Source organism: Peromyscus leucopus, chromosome 5, assembly GCF_004664715.2.
Source record: "Peromyscus leucopus breed LL Stock chromosome 5, UCI_PerLeu_2.1, whole genome shotgun sequence".
Lineage (NCBI taxonomy): Eukaryota > Metazoa > Chordata > Mammalia > Rodentia > Cricetidae > Peromyscus > Peromyscus leucopus.
Window position 1 is genome coordinate 145,428,130 of NC_051067.1, and position 26,242 is coordinate 145,454,371.

Consider the following 26,242-nt stretch of genomic DNA (forward strand, 5'->3'; position numbering starts at 1 on the left):
CTCAAAAGCCAGTTTTGCTCATTTACTTCCTTTAATGACAATATCAAGCAATTTAAAAAATTAATGTGTCAAAAATAAATACTATATTACTTGAAAATCAAGTATCAGTTTCTACTTACTTCATAAGGGGGTCTATTCTAATGACTATGTCTACTCCCATAATATGGCAGTAGATAAGCATTTGTGTTAGGACACAGGGTTATTTGAAAAATACAAAAATCTAAACTTTGTATAATTAACATTGTAACTGCTAGTTCATGTTTTTATAAATTTTTATTAGAGGCGAGAGAAATGGCTTAGTGGGAAAAGGCACTTGACACCAGCTTGAAAACCTGAGTCTGATTCTCATTATTCTCACCGTGGAAGCTGAGAACTAAGCCCTACAGGTTGTTCTCCAACTGCCACACAAACAATGTAGCATGAGTCCCTATCCCCAGCCCCCCAAATAAAAATGTAAAACATTTTTTAAAAATTATTAGCTATTTAAGTTATACACTGGGCACATTTGGTTTGTAGCTAAGTTGTTCTTGTCACCGGAAAGATACTTCCTTCCCAATTTGTTTTGGCATTCTCTGAAACTAGTCAACTTTCATAGCTACCACTATATACTCTTATACAGAAGGTCATTAATTTCTAGGAGAGTAGCTGTCTACCAGGAAAGGAACAGATTTGAGAAAGGTCAAGTGGCATATGTATTCTGGGCCAAACACACTCCAAATACTACTTTGACAAACATTACTCCCCTACCAATCTATTACACATGAGAAAACGTGATTGTTTAGAATGTGCTCCCAAGATTAAATGACGGTATTGTTCGCATTTGATTTATGAATATCAGTTCCACTACACTCAGCTCTTTATTTTATGCCAACCACACTAACTCTATTCCTGGAAAATAAGAGGACAATTCATTTCAGTAAGTAGATTTTGGAACCTATGATAGTGCATTTATTTCACTAATTTGCTTTTAAAAATACCCATTTTCATTACATTTGTTAGACTGAACTTCTGACTGACTGTTCTCTAGCGACAAATTTGTAGCTGATATTCTTTCTTCTAGACCCAGGCCACTTACTCTACTATGTTATGTTTTTTTTTTTTTTTTTTTTTAGTTTTTCGAGACAGGGTTTCTCTGTGTAGCTTTGCGCCTTTCCTGGAACTCACTTGGTAGCCCAGGCTGGCCTTGAACTCACAGAGATCCGCCTGGCTCTGCCTCCCAAGTGCTGGGATTAAAGGCGTGCGCCACCACCGCCCGGCTGTTTTATTTTTTTACTATGCTATTTTAAAGCAAATCCCAGAGTATTTCCTTCTTAAAATTTTAATTTTTTTTAATTAAAAAAATTTTTTTTTGTGGGGCTGGAGAGATGGCTCAGTGGTTAAGAGCACTGGCTGCTCTTCCAGAGGTCCTGAGTTCAAATCCCAGCAACCACATCATGGCTCACAACCATCTATAATGAGATCTGGTGCTCTCTTTTGGCATGCAGGCATACATGCAGACAGAATACTGTATACATAATAAATAAATAAATCTTAAAAAAAATTTTGTGTGTGTGTGCTGGGTGGTGGTGGCGCACGCCTTTAATCCCAGCACTCAGGAAGCAGAGCCAGGCAGATCTCTGTGAGTTCGAGGCCAGCCTGGTCTACAGAGCGAGATTCAGGACAGGCACCAAAACTCCACAGAGAAACCATGTCTCAAAAACGAAACAAAAAAACTAACAACAATTTTTTTTTTTTTTTTATTCATTCCAGGACAGGCTCCAAAGCTACACAGAGAAACCCTGTCTCGAAAAAAAAAATTTAAAAAATTCATGTTACATACCAACTACAGAACCCCTCTGATCCTCCCCCCCCCATCCCCTCTTTCAAAAGGGTAAGGCCTCCCGTGGGGAGTCAGCAAAGCCTGGTCCATTCAGTTTTGAGACAGGACCAAGCCTTTCCCCCCTGCATCAATGGTGAACAACCCCTGGTAATGAGCTACAGAAAGCCAGCCCATGTACCAGGGAATAGATCCTGATCCCACTGTGCGGGGCCCCTCAAGCAGACCAAGCTACACAACTGACTCCCACATGCAGATGGCCTAGTTCGATCCCACACATATTCCACAGGTGTGGGTCTAAAGTTCATGAGTTCCTACCAGCTTGGTACAGTTGTCTCTGTAGATTTCCCCATTGTGATCTTGACCCCTCTTGTGCCTGTTCGGACAGGTGCGAGCTGCCGTGTGGGTGCTGGGAATTGAACCAGGGTCCTCTGGAAGAGCAGTCAGTGCTCTTAAGCACTGAGCTATCTTTCCAGCCCTATTCTGATCTTTTCTATTGCTCTGCTTTCAATAAAGTTTCCTTGCTACTTTTACAGATCTGTGTGGGCTGTTCAGTGTTACCACCAGAACAAGATTGTAGGCCACAATTCCAAGCCATTTTGGCTGCTAATCCTAAACTGATATTCTCTGAAGGATTTGAAGTAGCAACGCAGCTGAAGGAAGAGGCATTTTTTTCTAAAACTGAATTTTGACATGATATGCATACCAGAACAAAGCAATCCCATTTTATTATTGGGATTCAATCTTTTACCTCAAAGTGTTATTCAGTAGGGGAGCACTTATTGGCAGGCAAGCACCAATCCGAATCCAACCCACCCCAGCTCAACACCACTGCCTCAAGCTCAACTTCCTTTTGAGTATATTCTCAAGACTGATGAGGTCCCAGCTGGGAACAGCAGCTGACATCCCCGTGTGGGGGTATCATCTAGCCTGTCTATTTTGTGGTTGAACCTGCTTGTTTTGGGGTAGAAATAGTTTTCAAGAGACCAATCAGCTCACATAGCTAGATGCAGCTTTCTAGGCCTGGAGAAAGCACTGTATGAGCCTGTAGGAGAGAATAGCGTGTACACAGAAAAGTAGTGAGAACCACGGACCTTCTTTCTCGAGATTGGGTCTCACCATGTAGTTCTGGCTGCCCTGCAACTCCAGGTTGGCCTGGAACTCACAGAGATCCACCTGCCTCTGCCTCCCAAGTGCTGGGTTTAAAGTCATGCACCAATACACCCAGCAGACTTTCTTTTAAAGACAGGGTCTCCTGTAGGGCATTTGGTCTCACTGAAAACTTGCTGTGTTTTAAGTGCTAATTACTCTAATTTACACTAAGTGTTCAGAAACAGTATATTCTAGGTCATTTTTTTCTCTCTTGCCTTGCAGCAGGAAGTGCTGAGATGCTGAAAACAAACACACACACCGTCACACGTGCGAATAAAATGAGGAAACAGTTTGATGGGAACTTGGAAATCACATGACTGGTGACTAAGTTTAATCTTTCCTCCTGACTGTCCAGTCCGATGATCTTCCTCGAGTGAAGTGTTGGCAATATTAAATCATGCTGCCACTTATCCTCTTTTCTACGCTGCTTTCTCCCCTAGTTACTGAATCTGAGCAACAGTGGATCTGCAACTCCTCCGACGCAACTCTTTCCTACAGTTACTGCGGTAAGTGACGCCGCATCGCCACCTCAGCCGCCAACTACTCTCAGAGAAAGTTTTCACCGAACCCGAACCTGGAGGGCAGGGGAGAAAGCCTCCGCGGCTCGGCTGTGGGGGCTGCTGAGGTCTGGGGTGGGGGTGGGGGTGGGGCGGTGGGGGTGGAGCCATGCCGATCACTTCCGGATGTGGAGGTAACCCCCCTCCGCCCTTACAGATATCTGAACTGTTTGTTTTTAACCTCCGTGTGCTCCCGTTGCTGCTGTGGTCAGCCCCCTCGAGGAGGACTCCGAGCCGAGTTTCAAGATCTCTCAGTTCCAGCAGAACTGTTTGCTTCTGAGTCCCGGCCCCGGCACAAACTGGTTCCTTCTGAGCAGCAGGTGGCTGCTTCCTGATCGGCCGGTGGTCCTAGAGGGCTCCTGGGAGCATCTCTGTTCTTGGGGTGTTAGCGTGCTCTCTCTCATCAATTGTATGACCCTGAGCAAAGAAAGTACTTAGACATTCTTGGCCTCTTTTTTTTTTTTTTTTTTTTTTTTTTTTTTAAGTTGCAAAATGAAAGTGAATTTAGAGTTCACTTCATGAGGCTTGCTAGAGTGAAGAATTTTACCGCAGAGACACTTAGAAAAAGTAATGTTGATTTTGGATTTAGGTTAGCAATTGTTACTCTATTATTTGTTTTGAGATAGGATCTCACTATGTAGCCATGGTTGGCTTCGAACCAGGCTGGCCGAGAAATGACAGAGATCTGCCTGCCTGTACTTACTGGGATTAAATGCATGCATCACCACACCCTGCATGTTTTATTATTTTTTAGACAGGGTATCAGTATGTAGCCCTGGGGTGCCCTGGAATTTGCTATATAGACCAGACTGGCCTGGAACTTGAAGAGATTTCCCCCTTCCTCTGCCTCTTGAGTTACTTGCTTCTTTTTGCCTGGAACTCACTATATACACTGTGCTGGCCTCAAACTCAAGCTCCCTGTAGCCTCTCCAGAGCTCCAGAGCTGGAACTGCAAATATTTTCCAGTTGAGCTGAACTCCGCTGCTAATGGTTCATAACCAATGCTATTGTCACCGCTCAGCTGCACAGGAGCAGATGCCTGGTTCTGGAGACCTAGCACGGAGGGCTTGAGAGCTGTTCCAACTTGTTTTCTCTTTGCTGGATCACTCGGTTGGTTGTCCATTTTTTGCCCCGTCCCGAAATATCTGGATGGTTGCAGTAATGCCTTCCAAAATGCCAGTTCCTTGAAGAGCAGGATCTGCCGCCTGGTTGTCCAGAAGTGGAGCCGGGACTCTACAGATGCACTCTGAGAACCCGGGCAGCACTGAGGGCTTTTGTGGTAAAGACGCCTGCCTAGTGACAGCATTTCCAGCTTGATTATTTGGGGGGACTGACTTGTGAAGCCCTCTAATGAGGGCTAGTGTCTGGTCTCTTCTGGGGTATTAGGAAGGTCCCCAGTCTGCCAATCTCTGTTTTCCTTTCCTTTTTGGCCCCCTACTTTGCCAATTTACTTGTGTGTGTGTGTGTGTATGTGTGTGTGTGTGTGTGTGTGTGTTCTGGGTACATATATATATGTGTGTGTGTGTGTGTGTGTGTTCTGAGTACATATATATGTGTGTGTGTGTGTGTGTTCTGGGTACATATATATGTGTGTGTGTGTGTGTGTGTGTGTTCTGGGTACATATATATGTGTGTGTGTGTGTGTGTGTGTGTGTGTGTGTGTACCCAGAAGTTGGAAGAAGACATCAGATTCCAGATTCCCTGGAACTGGAGTTACAGGCTACTTTGAGCTGACTGATGTGGGTGCTGGGAATTGAACCTGGGTCCTCTGCCCGTGCTCTTAACCACTGAGGCACCTGTGAAGTCCCTAATCCCCCTCTTTTGGTACTGCACAGTGACTCTCCATATGCCTATTAGTAATGTATAATAAACATTATTCAACTTTACTCTTTTAGTTACAATTTAGCCCCGCTTTTCTTTGGTTGCTTGGTTGTTTTTTTGACATAGAGTCTCTCTATGTAGCACTAGCTGTTCTAGAACTTGGTATGTAGACTAAGCTGGTCTCAAACTCAGAGACCTGCCTGATTCTGCCTTCTAGGACTAAAGGCATGTGCTACCACACCTGGCACACACCTGGCTTCCTTTGCTTTTGATGAGAATTTCTGAGGTACAGCCTAACCCCTTTGCTTTGTAACACCAACAAATCTGGTGGGCTTTCCCTGGGGCACCCTGATACAAGGCTGGGAGAGAGCAACAAGGGTCTCTACCCTATGACCTGCAGGTTGCCATACCAGAGCATTACCACTCCTCTGGGAGAGTCCACTAAGACAAAACACCTCCCTTTGGAAAGCATTAATTCCTCTAGAATCGGTAGGCAAGTGTTAGTGACTGGGGCATCGGATTCAGTCTTGACTGTGAGGACAATTTCCAAGAAAGAGGAGTAACATTTTTATCTGGACAGGCTTAGTTATTTTGGCTTGCCTGAACAAATTACTATAGAGCCAGGTATGGTGGTGGTACACGCCTTTAATCCCAGCACACTGAGGCAGAGGCAGGCAGATCTCTTTAAGTACGAGTCCAGCCTGGTCTACAGAATGAGCTCCAGGACAGCCAGGGCTACACAAAGAAACCCTGTCTGGAAAAACCAAAAACCAAAACCAACAAAACAAAACAAAACAAAAAACCAACCAACTAATAAAACAAACGAACACCCAAATCACTATAGTTTGGGAGGCTTAAACAAGAAACTTTTATTTTGGACTGATCTGGAATTCAATATCAAGATTTTGGCACATTTGGATTCTCCTTGGCTTTTTTGAATGTGTAAACTCTGCCAAACTCATGTCAAATCTATTTGTCCTTGTAATAGCAGTAAGAAGTTGAACCTAGCAGGGTGGTGGTGGTGGTGGTGGTGGTGGTGGTGGTGGTGGTGGTGGTGCACGCCTTTAATCCCAGCACTCGGGAGGCAGAGGCAGGCAAATCTGTATGAGTTTGAGGCTAGCCTGATCTACAGAGCGAGATCCAGGACAGGCACCAAAACTACACAGAGAAACCCCGTCTCGAACTGTCCCCCTCCAGACCCCCCCAAAAAAAGAAGTGGGCTGGGCGGTGGTTGCGCACGCCTTTAATCCCAGCACACAGGAGGCAGAGCCAGGTGGATCTCTGTGAGTTCGAGGCTAGCCTGGGCTACCAAATGAGTTCCAGGAAAGGTGCAAAGCTACACAGGGAAACCCTGTCTCGAACCTGCCCCCCAACCCCCCCCCAAAAAAGTGAAACCTTACGTTTTTTTGTTTTTTGAAGCAGGGTTTCACTGTAACCCGAGATGACCTAGAACTCAGTAGTGCAGGCTAGCCCAGACTTGTACCTGTTCCCTTCAGTGTCATCCACACTCATCAGAATCCCAGGACTAGTGAGATGGATCCATGGAGAACTGGAGGTGCTAGAAGACTATCAGTTCTTTCCCTTACCATGGAAACACTAAGAGCTGGGAGTTTTGGTTTTCACACATGCTGAGCAGAGGGGAGAAATAGGAAGTAGTGTCTGCCAGCTCAGATGCTCTGTAGCTAGACTGCACCAGATTATTTGAACTCTAAGATGCAAGGCCTGGAAGTCAGTCCTTTGGGGAGCTGAATTGGAAGAGCTAGGGTACTGAGCATGCAGGTGAAACCAGGGGGTCTGGAAGCCGCTTCCTAATTGTATGGTGGTCCTGTGGTCAGGGTCTCTGAAGAGAGGATGTCCTGAATCTTTGTAGGGACACCGGGAAATACAGTTTATGTGTTTGCAGGTACTGGAGGCTTCATTCCTTTCTGGCTTTTTACACGTGGAGTTTGTACTTGAGGGGAAACACAGGTCCTCTTATTCAACTGTGCTACAAGTGCTGGTCTTCTAGAGAGAGATTTTCTAATGATCTTCAGTTGTTCTCATTATATAATTTTAACACAAAAAGCATCTTTTGGGGGCTGATATTCAGAATGCTACATTCATTGGAAGTTATTTACAGTAATGTGCTAACATTTTCCTTATTCCTTTTAGATAACATGAAATTCCCTATTACGATTACTGTTGAACCATGTATAACATTGAAGGGAACCAGTGGATTTATATATGTCAAGTTTATTCCAAGTAAGTACAAGTAGAAACTTTCATTTTTGTAATCAGCTGAAGGGTTTTAGAAATTCAACCAGAATAATTCTGTTCCAAATATATTTGTATTTGTTACCTACTGCTATACTAAAAGTTACCACGTTCTTAGTCTAGTGGCTTAACACAGCACATATCTGTAGGTTGAATTTTCCTGTCTTAGCAGCCATTTTGAAATCACCACACAGAGGCTTATATTAATTGTAAATGCTCAGCCCATAGCTCAGGCTTGTTATTAGCTAACTCTTACACTTAAATTAACCTATTAACCAACCAACCTAAAAGAAAAGGGAAAAGAAAGGAAGAGAGTTAGGATGATCATCATCAATCAGAAATTCACCATCGAGGGCAAGTCATTGAGGACTCCCAGTATAAAGATCGTCTGTCATAAGAGTTCCAAGGCATGCTGGGCGGTCATGGTGCACATCTTTAATTCCACTCGGGAGGCAAATGCAGGTGGATCTTTGTGAGTTCAAGGCCAGCCTGGGCTACAGAGTGAGTTCCAGGAAAGACACCAAAACTACACCGGGAAACCCTGTCTTGAAAAACAAAACAAAACAAAATAAACAAAACAAAACAGAGTTCCAAGGCAGAGCCTGGAGATATGGTGTAGCAATTATGAGGACTTGCTGCTCTTCAGTTCCCAACATGCATATGGAACAGCTCACTTCTTGTAACTCCAGCTCCAAGGGATCTGATGTGATCTGGCTTCTGTAAGCAACTACATACACATACTAATAGTCTCACACAGACCCGCATATACAGAATAAAAAAATAAATCAATAGGAACTGGAGAGATGACTCAGTGGTTAAGAAAGAACATTAGCTGCTGGACCTAGGTTCGAGTCCCCAGAACCCACATGGTGGCTCACAACTGTCTGTAACTCCAGTTCCAGGAGATCCGATGACCTTTTCTGACCTTTGCAGCACCAGGCAGGCAAATGGTTCACAAACATGGGCAAGACGTCCAAAACGTATAGAAAAATAAAATAAAATGAAATAATCTTTTAATTAAAAAATCAGGGCTGGGTGTGGTGCACTGTGGTAATACATTGTGTCCTCCAATATATTATGTACCCTAATAAAACTTACCTGGGGTCAGAGAACAGAAGAGCCACTAGATTAGACATAGAGGCCAGACAGTGGTGGCACACATGCCTTTAATCCTAGCATTTGGGAGGCAGAGGTCCATCTGGATCTCTGAGTTTAAGGCCACACTGGAAATAGCCAGGCAGGGTGGCACACACCTTTAATCCCAGCACTTGAGATCTCTTGTCTTGCTTAGGAAAGACACACCCAGGAAGTGATGGTAGGGAGCAGAAAAGTATATAAGGCATGAAGATCAGGAACCAGAGGCTTTTAAGCTTTTAAGCTTTTTAGCAGCAATTCAACTGAGATCCATTTGAGTGAGGACTCAGAGGCTTCCAGTTTGAGGAAACAGTATTAGCTGAGAAGGTGGCGAGGCGAGGTTAGCCGTGGCTTGTTGTATTTCTCTGCTCTCTCAGTTTCCACCCCAGTATCTGGCTCTGGGTTTTGTTTTTTATTAATAAGACTGCTTAGCATTTCGTGTTACATTTGGCGCCCAACTTGTGGGGCAGGAAGTCACAAAAAAGCCGCTTGCCTTTGGCTTTGCGGTCCCCCCTTAGGCCTGAGCTACACGTTGCCGGTTGTGGTGGTGCACACCGGTCAGATCTGCTGAAGGAGGCAGAGGCAGGAGGATCCAGAGTTCGAGGCCAGCCTGGGAGGCTTACTGAGGAGAAGCTGTGACTGAGGCCTGGACGGAACCACACATGGTGGCAGCGGGACCACAGAGGCGGCGGCGGTGGCGGTGGCTAATGCTCCGAGTTGGCGGTTGTTTCTCACTGTGTTGGTGGCGGTGGCGACAGATGAAGGGTTCACTGCTGCTTGTCCAGAGAACAATAGCCAGGACCCCCGTGTTACAAGAAAACATCAGCAAAGGTTGGTTTGGAGGGAGAAGAAGTTGCTGTGAAGATATTCTCTTCCTGGGAAGAACATCGTGGTTCTGAGAGGCAGAGATCTATCAGACTGTGATGTTATGCCATGAAAACATCCTAGGATTTATAGCAGCAGACAACAGAGACAATGGCACATGGACTCAGCTGTGGCTGGTGTCCGATTACCACGAGCATGGGTCCCTTTTTGATGACTTGGATACACTGTTACAGTAGAAGGGATGATCAAACTCACCCTGTCCATCTTCACATGGAGATTGTTGATACCGAAGGAAAGCCAGTTATTGCTCACAGAGATTTGAAATCAAAGACTATCTTGGTGAAGAAGAATGGGACCTGTTGTATTGCAGACTTGGGACTGGCTGTGAGACACGATTCTGCCACAGGTAAAATCGATATTGCTCCAAACCACAGAGTAGGCACACACACACAAAAAATCTGCAGGGAACCATGACCACACCTAACAGAGACTTTGAAATCTCCAAAAAGAGGATGGGACCCCACAACAATGATTTTATTAGGACAGTGATAATGCCATTAAGCTGACAAACACCACCCAAAGATTGGCTTTGGACTATAAACATCTCAAGACATTTTTTGAGATGGTTAGCTGAGATGATCCAGATTCACAGACTACTAGAGCAAGGACTTCAGACAAGCCCTGCATTTTCCCACTATGCAGAGACTGGACAACTGATACAGCTAACTCTCTCAGGACTTGACAATTAACCCCAAAATTTTCTTTTCAGGATCCCCTAAAGATGCCTTCACCCCCAGAAAGCAGGAAGTAATTTAAGAAAGTGATGCCCACATTCCCAAGAGATGGGGTGGGTGGTTTTTGGTCATTCAACGGGTTATGGATAATTGTCATTGTTTAGTTGTTACCTGATAATGGTCAGGACAAAAAGCTAAACAAGGAGATTAGCTTCAGGGTTTTTGTTAAAAAAAAAAAAAAAAAAGAAGATAAGAGGTAGATTATTGAATCTACTCTGAAAAAAAAGATATAGAAATAATAGGATAAAAGGTTAGATTATTGAATCTACTCTGAAAAGAAAAAAAGGAAGATATAGAAATGATAAAAAGGTATATTATTGAGTCTACTATGAAAAGAAAAAAGAGAATATGGATATGATAAGATTAAAAAGGTAGATTAGTGAATCTACTTTTATAAAGGAACTATTTGTTTTAAATATTTTACATTGGATTGGATTTTTCTATATTGTATACAAATTGGACTCACCAAAATAGGATAAATATTGAATTTTTTGGTCTGAATTTGTCAAATGTTAATGGACTGGACATTGTTGATGTAATTATTGACTGTATATATTGTATGTACTTATTGTACTTATTTGATATAGTTTTTTTTATAATAGTTATAACCTTTTATTATTTTAGACAAAAAGGGGAAATGTGTAGGGAGCAGAAAAGTATAAAAGGCATTGTGTCCTCCAATATTTTGTGTATCCTAATAAAACTTATCTGGGGTCAGAGAACAGAAGAGCCACTAGATTTGACATAGATGCCAGACAATGTTGGCACATGCCTTTAATTCTAGCATTCGGGAGGCAGAGATCCATCTGGATCTCTGTGACTTCAAGGCCACACTGGAAATAGAGCCAGACATGGTGGCACACACCTTTAATCCCAGCACTTGAGATCTCATGTCTTGCTTGTGAAAGAAACACACCTTTCATCCCAAAAGGTGATGGTAGGAAGCAGAAAAGTATATAAGGCGTGAGGGCCAGGAACCAGAGACTTTTAAGTTTTTAGGCTTTTTAGCAGCAGTTCAGCTGATATCCATTTGGATGAGGACTCAGAGGCTTTCAGTCTGAGGAAACAAAATCAGCTAAGAAGTTGGCAAGGTGAGGTTGGTTGTGGCTTGTTGTGTTTCTCTGATCTTTCAATGTTCACCCCAATACCTGGTTCTGGGCTTTTTTAATTAATAAGACTTTTTAAGATTCATGTTACAGTGCACACACCTTTAATTCCAGCACTTGGGAAGCAGAGGGAGGAGGATGTCTGTGAATTTGAGGCCAGCCTGGTCTACACAGAGTTCTAGGACAGCCAGGGCTACATAGTGAGACCCTGTCTCAAAATCAAACAATCAACCAGCCATGTCAGGACTTATAAGAACAGCTTGCATCAAGGGTGCTTGAGGAGTTTGACCATTTCAGGGTAAGCTGGTCCAAGCGTAAGGCCTGTAACTGAGTGCTAAATAGATCTAAGGTCCTGAAGCAATAGCCTATCAGCTAACTACCCTCCTACAACAGTTTCTTTAGCAGGAAATTTGAGTGGTATACCTTCATTGCCACCACAAATATGTTATTATTCACTCGATATCACATAATAAACTATACTAATCCAGTAGCAAAATAATTATTTAGTCATCTTTTATAGTACTTCACAATTATGATCCCTAGAATTTACTATTATCTCTATAAAGCCTGGAACCCATTCATAAAACCAGGCTTGTTTTTGTGGTTTTATTTCTACCTAAATTTAATAAGAGCTATAATTATAAGCTTGAGTCAAAAATGGAGTGGGGATGGGAATGGTAGCTTTTGGTTCTTTCCAGGCTTACTAGACAGTCTTTGTATAATAAAAACAAGTCGGCAAACAAACTATCTGAGACTATTGGGATCCAGCCCCTCGACAGTCCCCTCCCAGGGTCCGGGAAGAATCTACAACCAGCTGATAATTAATCTTTGATGAAAAGAAATGAATCTATGTACACTAAATTCCTTAGTCAATACATTCTATTATTCTGTCAGTTTTCTCTCTACAAGCTTATACTCTGCTTTCATTTTTAGCTCCTTTCTTGACCAATATCTCTTTACATTTATCTGTTGTCCCCTCCAGGTTCTATCTTAATTCCTTCATCTAGTTCTGTCTCTTCTAGGTTCTCATCCATCCAGTTCTTTCCCCTATCAGTTCCTTTCCCATCTCCTTCTCTCTCATCTGGCTCTTCCTCATCTTCCATCTCGTTCCTCTAGTACTCTCTTCTAGCCCTTCAATCTAGTTCTTTCCCATCTCAGTTTGTTCCTCTCAAGTTCTTACCCATCTAGTTCTTCTATTTTCGTTTTTCTTCTCCCTTCTCTGTCCCGTGCCCTGGAAGTCTTGGTATAAGATGGGAGGTTCTGAGCTAAATTGTGTAAAGCTATTACTTAATGTCCACCTGACCTAGGCGGTGTCTCCTTGTGGAATTTACCTTAAGTCAGGAGACCTACATGTGGGCTGTTATAACTGTTAGTCCTTGAAAGTTGGGCGTCAACCTAGGCAGTGTCTCCTGTTAGTCCTTGAAAGTGGCTAAGGGAGATAGCTGATCCCAGAGAAAGCCTTTCCTGAGGCTGTTCTCCAAATACCTGGAATGTGTATGTCCAGAGAGTGATCAGTCCACACTGTTAGCCCTTCTTAGGGAAAAGTCAATTGGGAAAACTATGAAGGCACACATGCTTTTCATAACAGAATACGGCTGATATATGACAAGCCAAGTAACACCAAAAACTCCTTGGAATTTGGCTTCCTCTGAAGGAATTCCCTGATTCCTCCAAGTAGTGACTTTGCCATAACCAGCTGAGTTATGATATATTCCTACCGCCTGCAGCAACAAACCATGTAATAAGTCCCTTCAGTGTTATTTCTGGCAGTTCCTGGAGTTGTCCTAGGCAAACTCAAAAATATTTCCCTTTGTTCCGTCATGATGGCCACTGTACTTCTTATCTCCCACTCCAGCACTCAACTCACATTGCTGTCCTTGACCAGCTAAGCCTCAGAAGTGATATGTCGCCATAACCATTGTTTGGTAACTATGACTGTTAGTTATTTAGCCGCGTTGTGTTCTTACCCTGCAAGGAAGTGTCACGAAACATGACAGAATCTGCTTATAAGAGTTTATTAGAGTTAAAGGGACAGAGAGTATGCAGGCCTGTGGGAGAGACACATGCGTGGAGAAGAAGAGAGAGAAGAGAACCGGGAACATGGCACTCTGCTTTAAAACCGGCTGGGGGCACGGCCAGGTCACGTCACTACTCCACGCGTGTTCGTAGATCACATGGTCATGTTGCGCGCTTACGTGGCCATGAACCATCACGGATCCTGGTTACTCAAGACGACTTGACCCGGAAATGGCTATCTTGACCTGGAACTGACTAGGCGGAGGTGCCCAGGTCTGCCGGGTATCCTGGTTACGAGAGACGCCCTGACCCAGAAATACCTATTCTAGCCAATGGAATTGGCTAGGCGGAAGTGTCCGCCTGGTATATGCGACCGTTGGGGCGTGTTGTGAACCCTTCAATGACCGGAGTCATGTCCAAGACCAAAGGCTTCTCAAGACTAAGATGTCACAGCAGGACTTCCTTTCCTGGAGTCGCTGGAGGCTGGAATCTTGCTGGGCCTCTGGGGGTCTAGAAAGAGGCTCTTTGCTTTGTACTGTCATACTGTCTGCCATGTGTGCTGCACAGAGCACTAGCTCCGTGTCTCAGGAATTCCTTGTGGAATCATCTCTTCCACTCATACATACTCCTGCTTTTAGAGAGTCCATGGGACCAACCCCCCTCCCCCCCTTTTTTTTAAAAGATTTTTAACTGGCCCCATAATAATCTTTTCCACACCTGACCCAGGAAGTAGCGATGTGGAGAAAATGTAGGCCGTTTGGTGGTCTTCAGGCCTAGAGTATTATGTACCTCTGCTGACAGTATAGGTATAGAAAGGGCACCAGTAAGATTTAGTAGGACAGCAGGGTTCTACTGTCAGTGAAGTAGAATAAAGTAGAAAAGATCAATTATTAGATGCCGATGTGTGGTGGTATTGTGTTCCCCAAAATATTGTGCACCCTAATAAACTTATCTGGGGTCAGAGAACAGGACAGCCACAACATTAAACATAGAGGTTAGGCAGTGGTAGCACACGCCTTTAATCCCAGCATTCCAGAGGCAGAAATCCCTCTGGATCTCTGTGAGTTCAAGGCCACATTGGAAACAGCCAGGCATGGTGACACACGCCTTTAATCCCAGGGAGTGATGGCAGAAAGCAGAAAAATATATAAGGCGTGAAGACCAGGAACTAGAAGCATTTGGCTGGTTAAGCTTTTGACTGGTTAAGCATTCAGGCTTTTGAACAGCAGTTCAGCTGAGAGCCATTGGGATGAGGACACAGAAGCTTCCAGTCTGAGGAAACAGGACCAGCTGAGGGACTGTAGAGGTGAGGAAGCTGTGGCTTGTTCTGCTTCTCTGATCTTCCAGCGTTCACCCCAATACCTGGCTTCAGGTTTGTTTTTATTAATAAGACCTTTAAGATTCCAGCAACACGGTTTGTTGATTTATGTAGTGATTCGCATACACCACTGCTTGTACTGCCTGTTTGCCAGGCATGACTCCACCGCTGCCTGAAACAGGATGACCTGGGGAATCACTGGAGCAGTTGGTTGCTGCCCTTAACCTTCCGACTGCCACATATGCTTCTTGCTTGCCCACCCCACTTTGTAGTTTTAAAGTATAAAACGAGGATGCAGACTGGAACCAGGATCAAAGCCTTTCCAGAGCTGTCCGGAAAGTCCACGGGTGACATCTGTCTTCTGCTCTTGGTGGTATCAAAGTGCTTTTTCCAGAAACATTCCTGGTAACACCAGTTTGATGTTCGTAATGGGGACATCATTTTTGAGTTTGTTGTATGAGGGAAATAAGAAACATTTGACAAAAGATGTAGAGTAAGTATATGGTCATGTGGTATTGAAAGCCGGGGAGAAAGTTCAGGGTGAACTGAACTGAACTGAACATGAACCTTATAACACAAATTGTTAAATAGCCTTATTAATAAAAAACCTGGAGCAAGATATTGGGGTAAAAACCACTTTACAGAAGTGTCAGTCTCCAAAGAAAGCCACGTCCTGTATACCCACACCTATATACCTTTCTTTTTGTCTTTTTTTTTTTTTTTTGAGCTGGGGATCGAACCCAGGGCCTTGTGCTTGCTAGGCAAGTAAATGCTCTACCATTGAGCTAAATCCCCAACCCCTCCTATATACCTTTCTGTTCTGCAATTTCACTTCCCCTCTCCGCCCAGTTACATCACTTCCTGTCTATCTGTACAGACCTCCAGACCTTTATGGTTAGTGCTGGGATTAAAGGCATGTGTTACCATGCCTGGCTCTGTTCCCAGTGTGGTCTTGAACTTACAGAGATCCAGGTGACTCTGCCTCCTGAATGCTAGGATAAAAGGCGTGCGCTACCATTGCCTGACTTCTATGTAATATAGTGGCTGGCTTCCCCCTGATCTTCAGATATGCTTTATTGGGGTGCACAAATAAGATATCACAACAGAACCTTATGAAAGAAGACCCAGTGACATAGAGTGAAGAGGAGTCAGAGATTTTGGGGGACAATGGAAGAAGGTGGTAGAACCAGCCTCAGAGAGGGGCCAGGAGAAGGGTCTGACAGTTTTGTCAGCACAGCTGAGTTCAGTTTGAAAATGGAAAAGCTGCTTGTTATTGACCTACAGTGATTTATGATGAATTTGTCATGCCTTTAACCCCAGCATTCAGAGGCAGAGGCAGCTGGACTTCTGTGAATTCAAGGCTAAGCTGATCTACCTAGTGGTTTCCAGGCTAGCCAAGGGTACACAAGGAGACCCTGTCTTTAAAAAAAAGTTTTCATTATATATAACATTATACGTGTTTTCCTTTTGGGACAAATGAATAATTCTGGAGAGTCATAAAAACGTGTGTTTTAAAATCAGGGCTTCCTACTTGCTATGGCAAGTGCTGGACCTCTGATCTATGTAGTAACACCTGTCCTTTTGACTTTTTATTTTGTGACAAGGGCTAAGTTGTCAAGGGTTTGCCTTGGACTTACTCTGTAGCCCAGATAGGTTTTGAGCTTGTGAGCCTCCTGCTTCAATCTTCTTTTTATTGTTTTATTTTATTCAAGCCAGGGTCTCTATATGTAGATCAGGCTGACCTTGAACTCAGAGAGATGCATCTGCCTCTGTCTCATGAGTGCTGGAATTAAATGTGTGCACCACCACACTTGGTCTTCAATTATAGTCTTAGGCAATGTTCATCCAAACTCCCAAAGCTGGTGAGCTAATTATTCCCAGTTTCTTCCTTTCCTTTGAATTTTCTGGTGAGCTTACCAAAACTAAAAATCTTACATCTTTATTAGTTGTCACAACCTGAGTATTTCAGGTGTGTGTGTGTGTGTGTGTGTGTGTGTGTGTGTGTGTGTGTGTGATATTTTACATAGCTGTCACTGTGGAACATTCAATTTTTCTACAAAATTGCCTTGTTAGAACTTCAGTTTTATTAGTGGAATAAGGATACTAGTGCCTCATAGACAGCCGTGATGAAGCAATGTAGGAAAAAAACACAAGGCCCACACTAAGGACACAACAAACACTCTGTACAGAAGAATGTCTTCCTGGAGGGACTAATGGGATTTTTTTTTCTTTCTAAGGGAGAGACTTAAAAAAATTATATTTCAACCTCTTCATCAATGTCAACTCTGTAGAGGTGCCATTACGCAAAGAAGTTATTTGCCATGGATATGATGATCATTATTCTTTTTGCAGAGCTCTGAAAGGAGGTAAGCATTTGACTTGTGCTCCTTACATTGTAGACCATAATTCTTTGCGAGGCTGTTAGGAAAGGAAACACTGGAGACATGAAGCTCCTTTACTGATAATAATGCTCGGGTTCCCTCTAGAGTTTCACTCTTTGAAGCATACATATTTTATAGTAGTGTTCCCATGTCATTACTAAAATGGTGCACCATGAATGAATTGGAAGGTATATTAAATTTTCACCTTTCTGATGAAGATCTCACATTTACTTTTGGCTACTGATGTCTTTTTCTAAACATTGCATGTCTGGCTTTCCATAGGCACCTGTCTGGTTTTGCTCTACACTTGTATTGGTTTCTTTAATGATCTCCTCTTTATTTCATTCCTGGAATTGTTGTTATTATTATTACCGCCATCATTGACTTTTGGAGGCAGAGTGTCATTTGAGCCCTGTATGGTATCAAACTCTTTATGTAGTCAAAGCTGGCTTTGAACTTCCTAATCTTCATGCCTCCATCTCCCCCCTCCCGCCCCCCCCCCCTTTTTTTTGTTGCTGATGTTTTTCAGACAGGGTCTTTCTATGTGACCTCCACTGTCCTGGAACTCACTCTGTAGACCAGACTGGCCTCTAACTTGGAGATCTACCTCCTGAGTGTTGGGATTAAAGATGTGTGCCACCACAGCCCTGATTGTTGTGGTTTTCTGTAATTGTCTCCATCCGTTGCAAGGAGACTTTTCTTCAATTAGGGATGAGTTCTTGTGTTTTTGAATGAATGAATGTTGTTTATGTAGTTGCAAGTATATTGTGCTGCAAGTTTTTATTTTCTTTTCAAGAAATTAAATTTACTCCTTGAATAGATACTTGTTCGAAAAATCAAGACATAGCGGGGCGGTGGTGGCACATTTTGCCTTTAATCCCAGCACTTGTGAGGCAGAGCCAGGCGGATCTCTGTGAGTTCAAGGCCAGCCTGGTTTACAGAGGAGATCCAGGAAAAAAACAAAAACAAAAACAAAAAACTGGGCTTTTTTGTTTGTTTGTTTTGGTTTTTCGAGACAGGGTTTCTCTGTGTGGCTTTGCGCCTTTCCTGGAACTCACTTGGTAGCCCAGGTTGGCCTCGAACTCACAGAGATCCACCTGGCTCTGCCTCCCGAGTGCTGGGATTAAAGGCGTGTGCCACTACCGCCCAACTAAAAACCGGGCTTTTTATACCAAGGTATATACAATACCAAGGGGCGAGGCAAAATGACCTGCCCTTGCTAGATGCAACCAAGTGTAGACCCTTCCAAACATCTGGTACCCAGGCCCATGGCCCAATCATCCTCTTATGCAGCCCTGCTGAGCAAAGCCACTAGGAAACCTCGGTGGGCTCCAACAACCATGCCCAGCACGAAGACTTTTTAAAATTAGCACAACAGCTCACAACTGTCTGTAACTCTTGCCCCGGGGGCCCTGACACCCTCACACAGACATACATGCAGGCAAAGCACCAATGTATATAAAATACAAATAAATAAATTATTAATTTTTTTTATTGACTTTAAAAACTTACTCTTGAAATTTGTACTTCTCATGTAATTATTTACCACTATTCTGAGACCTGTCTTTTTAAAAAAGAGGATGCAAGGTAGTTTACAAGCATGCAATTAAGTTAGCAGCATGACATGAATTAGGAATAGATGGGATGAAAGTGGAGGACAAGGATATAGAATTCATGAAATTAGAGAAGTATAAAAGTTACCGACAAAAAGGCGTAAACTTTGCTCTATGACAATGCTTCTCAACCTTCCTGAGGCTGCGACCCTTCAACAGAGTTCCTCATGCTGTGCTGACCCCCAACCATAAAACTATTTTCATTGCTACTTCACAACTGTAATTTTGTTACTGTTATGAATTGTAATGCAAATATTTGATAGGCAGGACATCTGCTATGTCAACCAAGGGGGTCACGGCCCACAGGTTGAGAACCACTGCTCTAATGAGGCTACCAACTGAAAAACAACAGCAACAACAAACCTGGTTTCTAAGAAGACCAGGGGGCTTGCTACGTAAGTGAAGCTCGCAGCTTGCCAGCCTGTCTTTTCACCCCATTTCTAAGTTGCCTGCTACGTACAGAGTTAGAGAAGTGCCTTACGGGTGTGGCTCAGGGGCACAGGGACCTGGGTGTGTGCCTCAGCTTTTGTGCCTGTCAGCAGCACGGTCTCCGAGAGGTGACTGGTATCTCAGCCTCATTTCCTTCGGTGGTAAAATGGGGACAGTGGGACTCACATGTCCACAGAAGCCCACCATCATGCTGAGACTAGAAGTCCTCTCGTGATCCTGATTTTACAGTCAAGGGACATGACGTCTGTGGTTCAGTGATTGTGGGAGCCCGTTCTCGGGTTCCTCGTGGCTTTACCCAGCAGGTCTGCATAGAGGATGATCAGGACCACGGGCCTGAGTGCAGGTGTCTGAGATGGTCTGCACTTGGCTGTGCTGGGGGAGGAGGTCTTTTGCTCCACCCCTTGGCATTTCTATAAATACCCTGGGGTAGAGACAGTTGGGGTCCGTTGGAATAGGTTCCAGGCCCCCTCGAGGCTATCCTTTATTTTCTATCTGTTTTTCTCCGCAAGATTCTCAGCAATAAATTCTTCTAATATTTCCTGCTGCTCGCACTCAAGAAAACTCTGGGGAACTGTGGGGGTGGTGGGTAAATGCCCCACAAGTGATGAGTCAGCAGCAGCTTGGGGAAGTAGCAGCAGGGTGGCCCCCTGCCTCTCAGTGTGGAATCCTCCACTCTGCCGTAATTTTCCCTTAAAGAAAATGTCTTCCTTTCCATTCCTGTTTTTTTTTTTTTTTTTTTTTTTTTTTTTTAAGCTGTCCACCTTTTTTTAAAGCCCTCCCTTCAGCCCCTTGTGCATTTCTCTGGACAACTATTTTACAATGATTTTACAGAGTCTCTGCGGGACTGTGCTGACAGTCTACCAGAATTTTCACTTTCATTTTCTTCATATCTAAGATGCACCAGAATCAACAGGGCCTGCCTGATTACTCTCTCTCCACCCTTTCCAAAAAATACATACTGAACATCATCTAAGCAGACCATGATTTTGGTCCTGGAGGTTGGATGGTTTGGGATCCTTCTTTAAAAAGCCGCTGTGTCCTAGAAAAGACAAAATGTGCAGAGGAAGGCCACAAATATGAATAGAATTGTACACTATTAGTTCTGTCTATTCAGTCATCTAATGCTTGTCACAGGAAAACACATGTGAATCTTCAGAGTATTTACTAGTGTGTTCAGTCTGAGAACAGCAGAGGCTGAGGTGAGGAGGAAGCACATTCTGGGAGAGGGAATAGAGTCTGCAACCCCCTCCAGCCACATTTGGAGAGTGGTTTCTGTTCCTTTTTTTCTCTTTGCTCTTTTGGAGTGAAATATGCTCATGAGGGATTGCTCCAGATGAGCTGAGCAAGCGGGTGGGGGTGAGGAGGAGGTAAGTGATGTCCGGAATGTTGGACTGCATCCCATGGTAAGTAGGAAGTAATGGCCCACGGAGATCGCCATTTTTGTAAATAAGTAGTGTCCTTATGGAAGGAGGTGGCTGAGGCAGGCAACTTACAACTTGCCCTGAAGGAAGAACAGCCAGACCATTAGGGATGAAAAGATGGCGTCCCTGGGCTCTGAGAAAAGGCTGTAGAAGGGCGTACTAAGGCCTTTGCTGCAGCAAAGATCAGCTAAAACCGAGAACCACTTGAAGGCTGCTGGTTGGACATCTCAGTGTGTTACCTGAGATGACGTGTATCACAGAAGGGACAAGCTGGGCGTGGTGGTGCTCACCTTTGATCGAAGCGCCCAGGAGGCAGAGGCAGGAGAATCTCTGAATTTGAGGCAGCCTGGTCTGCAGAGTGAGTTCCAGGACAGCCATTGCTACATAGAAAAACTGTATAGTCTCAGAAAAGCAAGCAAATGCCAGGCAGTGGTGGTGGTGGTGGCGGTGGTGGCGGCGGCCGCGTTGGTGGCGTTGCACTACTTTAATCCCAGCACTCAGGAGCAGAGGCAGGCAGATCTCTGTAAGTTCGAGGCCAGCTTGGGCTACAGACTGAATTCCAGGAAAGGCTTCAAAGCTACACAGAGGAACCAAAAAAAAAAAAAAAAAAAAAAGCAAACAAACAAAAATCAAAGAAGGGGCAGATTTGAAAAGAGAAAGATAACTAGTTCAGGCATGTTGAGCGCAAGGTAATTTTGGAACATTCATATAAACACATCCATCTGGCATCTGAGCATGTGGGCTCAGAGCTTAGGACATTTTGGTTTAGGAAGCATTGGTGTATCAGGAGACCCCAGAAGTCAGAGAATCAAATTTCCAAATACCACGTCTCTCTCTTATTATTTTTTGTTATTGTTGCATGACATCTTTAGGCCATGATATTTAGAGAATATGGCAAGTAAAAATAAAATAAAAATTACTCACAATCATTGCTTTTTATATCTCCCCCTCTCTTTTTTTTCTGAAACACATTAATACATAAATAAATGTTTCTTTCAGGGCATCTTAAACTCAATAAATCTTTTAGTCTTGCTACTGTAATCTTGTAGAAGGACGGTATAGCTAAGTGCCATTAATTGGTAGCTTAGAATGATAGAGATTTAGAGGACAGAACTCTGCTGTCAGATGCCAGCAGGTCATGTTCCCTCTGAAGGTTCCAGGGCGAGGATCTTTTCTGGCTCACACTGCACGTTTTCTAGTGTCCTTAGGCACTTCCTGTTTCATGGGTTCCATTTTCTTCTTGTCTCTTCAAATGGTCTTCCACTTGTCTGTTTCAGCATCTACACCCCTGGCCCCACCCCTTTTAAAATAAGGACACTAGCCTATGAGCTTTTGGGCCCATCTGCACTTGATTCCCAGACACCCTGCTGTGAATAAGGTTAAGCTCGTGGTCTCTTGGAACTACGTTTACCACACATCTTTTGGGGGAGATGTTATTCACTTTACAACACGATCTTGGGTCCTACAACCCGCAGTGTTGCCAAGAAATCTGGCCTGGGGCCGCCGGTCATCTGTGTGGACACCTTTTGGAAGAGGAGAGAAGGGCCAGAGAGGGCGCCTGTCTTTCTTTTCTCTGGTCCAGCTTTGTACTTTCTGGCTTCTTCAGTGTACTCAGAGGCTTCCAGCTAATGCCCCATCAAACCAGAGAGGGACAGCTGACCACGACAGGTGCTTCCCAAGACAGACAGACCCTTGACAAAGAGGCCTGCCCAGCAGGAGAGGCTGGAGTTCTTGTCTGACCTGCTGAGTGCTTGTGCAGCCCCCAGGACAGAAACGTAGCTGTTCCTTCTAATTTCCTTCTCCAGTCCCGAAGTCTTCGCCATTTCCTTCTCCTTTCCTCTACATGTGGGCGGCGGCGGTGGTGGCAGCGGTTGGCTTCCCAATGAGACCCTGTGCTCAGAAGTGCTTTATGGTTGGGGCTTAGTGGCTTGTGATTGTAGTCTTTAAATTTCTAATAATTTTACCAGGGTATGCTTTGTAAGTGACACTTGATGAGACAATGGTGTGTGTGTGCCTCTTTCCCTGCTCGACGGGTTTTTCGTTTCCCACTGTCCATTTCTCTGCTGGCAGCTGGAGACCTGCACGACACTTCTCTTCTCATTCCCACATGCTGCCACCTGTCACCTCTGTCTCCGGTGGTTTCTGGGTGCAGGGAGAGTCGGGAGCAGGGATGGATGCTCTGCAGTGTCAGGAGTGGGGTACTGCTCAATGAGCAACCATGTGGGAGTGAACCCCCTCCTGAAAAAAGATAGTGCATGGAGGGTACAACCTGGTACCCTGTGACAAAATATGTTGGGAGGGAGAGTTGCTGAAGGCTGTCACTCTGACCACAACCTTGCACACCTTTCTAACTGTATCTTTCTCACTGTTTTGTTTTTGTTTTTTTTTTTTTGAGACAGGGTCTTACTATGTAGCCCTGGCTAGCCTAAGGCTCAATTAGTAGACTGAGCTGGCCTCAAACTTGTAGAGATCCACCTGCCTCTGCTCCCGGGTACTGAGTGCAAAGGTGTGAACCACCACACCCAGCTTCCATTGCACATTGTATGTTTCTTGACATATTTATGTTCTGAATAAATTAACTTGTTTTCAGGAAGAGACAATTACGTGCTAACCACTATTGTCTCATTATTCCCTGGAACAAAATGGGCTTTTAGTTAATATTCTTTGAATTATTGTTAAAATTTTAGATTAAGGGACTAGAGAGATGGCCAAGAGCACTGAGGACCCAGGTTCTGTTCCCAGCACCCACCCATCTGATCCAGGGAATCAGGTGTTGTCTTGTGGACTCTCTTGGTACCAGGGACAAGTACACACTTATGTAGTTAAATACTTAATTTGATGAGATGGTTCATTAGGTAAAGATGCTTGCCACCATGCAGAGCCTGATGGCTTGAGTTCCACTTCTGGAACCCACATTGTAGAGGGGGAGAGGTGACTGCTATAAGTTATCTTATGACCTCCATTTTTGTGCCATGCTGTGCACATGCAGTGTTCACACACACACACACACACACACACACACACACACACACACACACACACATTTTGCTTTTTAAAGACCACTATTTCTTTTCTTTGACATTCAAGACATTTCTATCTTTCTGACCTTACCTCTATCTCTGACCTTACCTCTATCTCAAGTTCACTATTTTGTTGTCTGGCTTTCTTTACTGCTTGTCTGCCTCTATGCTCTGTGGCTTGTGCAGGGCTAGTCTCAGGGCTGTTTATTTAAACAGAGGCTGAATCCTTAGGCTTCTTGGTGGTGTGATTGGAAAGATTGTAAGTATTCTGGCTGTGTTTGGACCATCTCATGGGGGATATAGCTCAGATGACATTGTGCCTGGGATGCATGAGGCCACAGGGTCAATCCTCAGTATTGCAAAAAGAAACATTTCTTCTGCCTTTAGGGAGATTCTTATCTGTTATATCCAGCTAAAGGTACAGTAATATAACTAAAAGTAAAGTATGCACATACATAATCTAGTTTGATGCATATATTCATCAATTCACTGATACTGATAGGTCTTAAAAATTCGGATGCCCGCCGGGCAGTGGTGGCGCATGCCTTTAATCCCAGAACTCGGGAGGCAGAGGCAGGCGGATCTCTGTGAGTTCGAGGCCAGCCTGGGCTACCCAGTGAGTTCCAGGAAAGGCGCAAAGCTACACAGAGAAACCCTGTCTTGAAAAACAAACAAACAAACAAAAACAAAACAAAACAAAAAAATCGGATGCCCTAGGAGATGAATGAGATATGGGCTGGTACAGAGAGGCTCTGGTGCACCTGGGTATCAGGGTGGCACACTGAGGATGCTGTAGGAGGTTAGTAGGTAGGATATAGGAGTCATTTCTCTACATTTTTCCTTAGAAATGCTTCTGATGTTAGTAAGAGCACTCCATAAACTGCACTTTTTGAAAAATCACCTAAGATGACTAATAATGTTTGTGCTTGGTTTTCAGAGACTGTGAGTACAGCAGTACCATTTTCCTTCAGGGGAATATTATTTTCTAAGGTACTGTATAAGAAATAATTTGTGCTTGCTTAACCTTCTGCAGTAATGTATTGTAAGAAAGGCAACATTCAGACAGGCTGGTGGTTGAGGAAGAGCCAAGGGTTCTACATCTGGATTGGCAGGAAGTAGGAAGAGAGAGAGAGACAATGGACCTGGCTTGAGCATCTGAAACTTCAAAACCCACTTCCAGTGACATACTTTCTCCAACAAGGCCACACCTCCTAATAGTGCGACTCCCTGGTGACTAAGCACTCAATCTATGAGTCTGTGAGGGCCATTTTTTTTTTATAATTTATTTTTATTTTATTTGCATTGGTGTTTTGCTGCATGTACATAGACTGTGTGAGGGTGTCAGATCTTGGAGTCACAGACAGTTGTGAGCTGCCATGTGGGTGCTGGGACTTGAACCCAGGTCCTCTGGAAGGGCAGTCAGTGCTCTTAACCACTGAACCATTTCTCCAGTCCCATGTGAGGGCCATTCTTATTCAAACCACAGGTGTGAAGAATTGAAACAAACAATTCACCACTTTTAAGAATAGTTATTCAATGGAGACTGGGCATGTTCCGGGTAGTGTGGCCACAGTCCCGAGTAGTTATCTAAATTAAGATGGTCAAGAGTTTTGGCTTTAGGTATTTTGTTATTTTTTATGCCAATTCTAGGGATTTGAACCCAGGAGCTCACACTTGTACAGCAAGTGCCCTTCCCTTCTGAGCCATCTCCTCTGGACTCTTGTAGGCTATTTTAAAGAAATTATAAAAATCCTCATTTTCTAATTGAGAAACAAATGGACTCTCTGCTCACTGAATTAAAAGGCATGCAGAGACCTGTAAGATGGCTGTGGATAAAGGTGCCCACTTCCAAGATGAATGAAATTCTCTTGCTGACATTCCCATGGCAGGAGGAAAGACTTGACTCCCAGAAAATGTCCCCTGACCATCACCGAATGATGTGGCATGTTCAACTCCCTTCTCCCCACCACACACGCATGCACTCACACACAGGCATGCACATGCATGCACACATGCACGCATACACAGTTCTAAAAGGCATGCAGATTTTTATCTTACTGGAAAACTAAGAAAATGAAATTGGGCTTGGGAATTTAGCTCTGTGCTAGAATATTGACAGGCAGGCATCAAGCTCCGGGTTTGACCCCTCTCACCACAAAATATTAACCAATTTCAATGTTATGTACTGACAAGAAAAAGTTCTTTCCAGGCTCATGCCTTTAATCCCAGCACTCAGGAGACAGAGGCAGATTGATCTCTGTGAGTTTGAGGCCAGCCTGGGCTACATAGTGAGAGCCTGTCTCAAAACAAAACAAAACAAAACAAAACAAAACAAAAGGAAAGAAAAGAAAAAATGTTCTTACAGAGGCCTTTGAAATAGCTACACCTAACATTTTATATTGCTTGTCTTTATTCTTCCTCATTTTAGGGCCAATACAGATGTGTTGCAGAAGCCATTGTAGGGGATAATGAAGAAAAGCTATTTTGTTTGAATTTTACCGTCATTCACCACCCTAATGTCAATTAGAATAAATTGTGAATATATATGTATTTATTTTTGAAAAA

General features: G+C 43.8%; 1 protein-coding gene across 1 annotated transcript; it reads left to right on the forward strand.

Moving 5' to 3' along the window:
- The first annotated feature begins 3,265 nt into the window (after positions 1 to 3,265).
- On the forward strand, positions 3,266 to 26,242 carry Ly96 (lymphocyte antigen 96). Its single transcript, XM_028864636.2, has 5 exons — positions 3,266 to 3,474; positions 7,498 to 7,587; positions 17,030 to 17,158; positions 24,615 to 24,667; positions 26,106 to 26,242. The coding sequence occupies exons 1-5, from the start codon at positions 3,366 to 3,368 to the stop codon at positions 26,202 to 26,204; spliced, it is 480 nt and encodes a 159-aa protein (XP_028720469.1). The 5' UTR covers positions 3,266 to 3,365; the 3' UTR covers positions 26,205 to 26,242.

Excerpts from the sequence above, each read along its gene's own strand:
- Ly96 (XM_028864636.2), top strand. The coding sequence starts at position 3,366 with ATGCTGCCACTTATCCTCTTTTCTACGCTGCTTTCTCCCCTAGTTACT. Across the intron at positions 17,159-24,614 it reads TTGCAGAGCTCTGAAAGGAG|AGACTGTGAGTACAGCAGTA; the intron begins GTAAGCATTTGA and ends CTTGGTTTTCAG. Across the intron at positions 24,668-26,105 it reads GGGGAATATTATTTTCTAAG|GGCCAATACAGATGTGTTGC; the intron begins GTACTGTATAAG and ends TCCTCATTTTAG.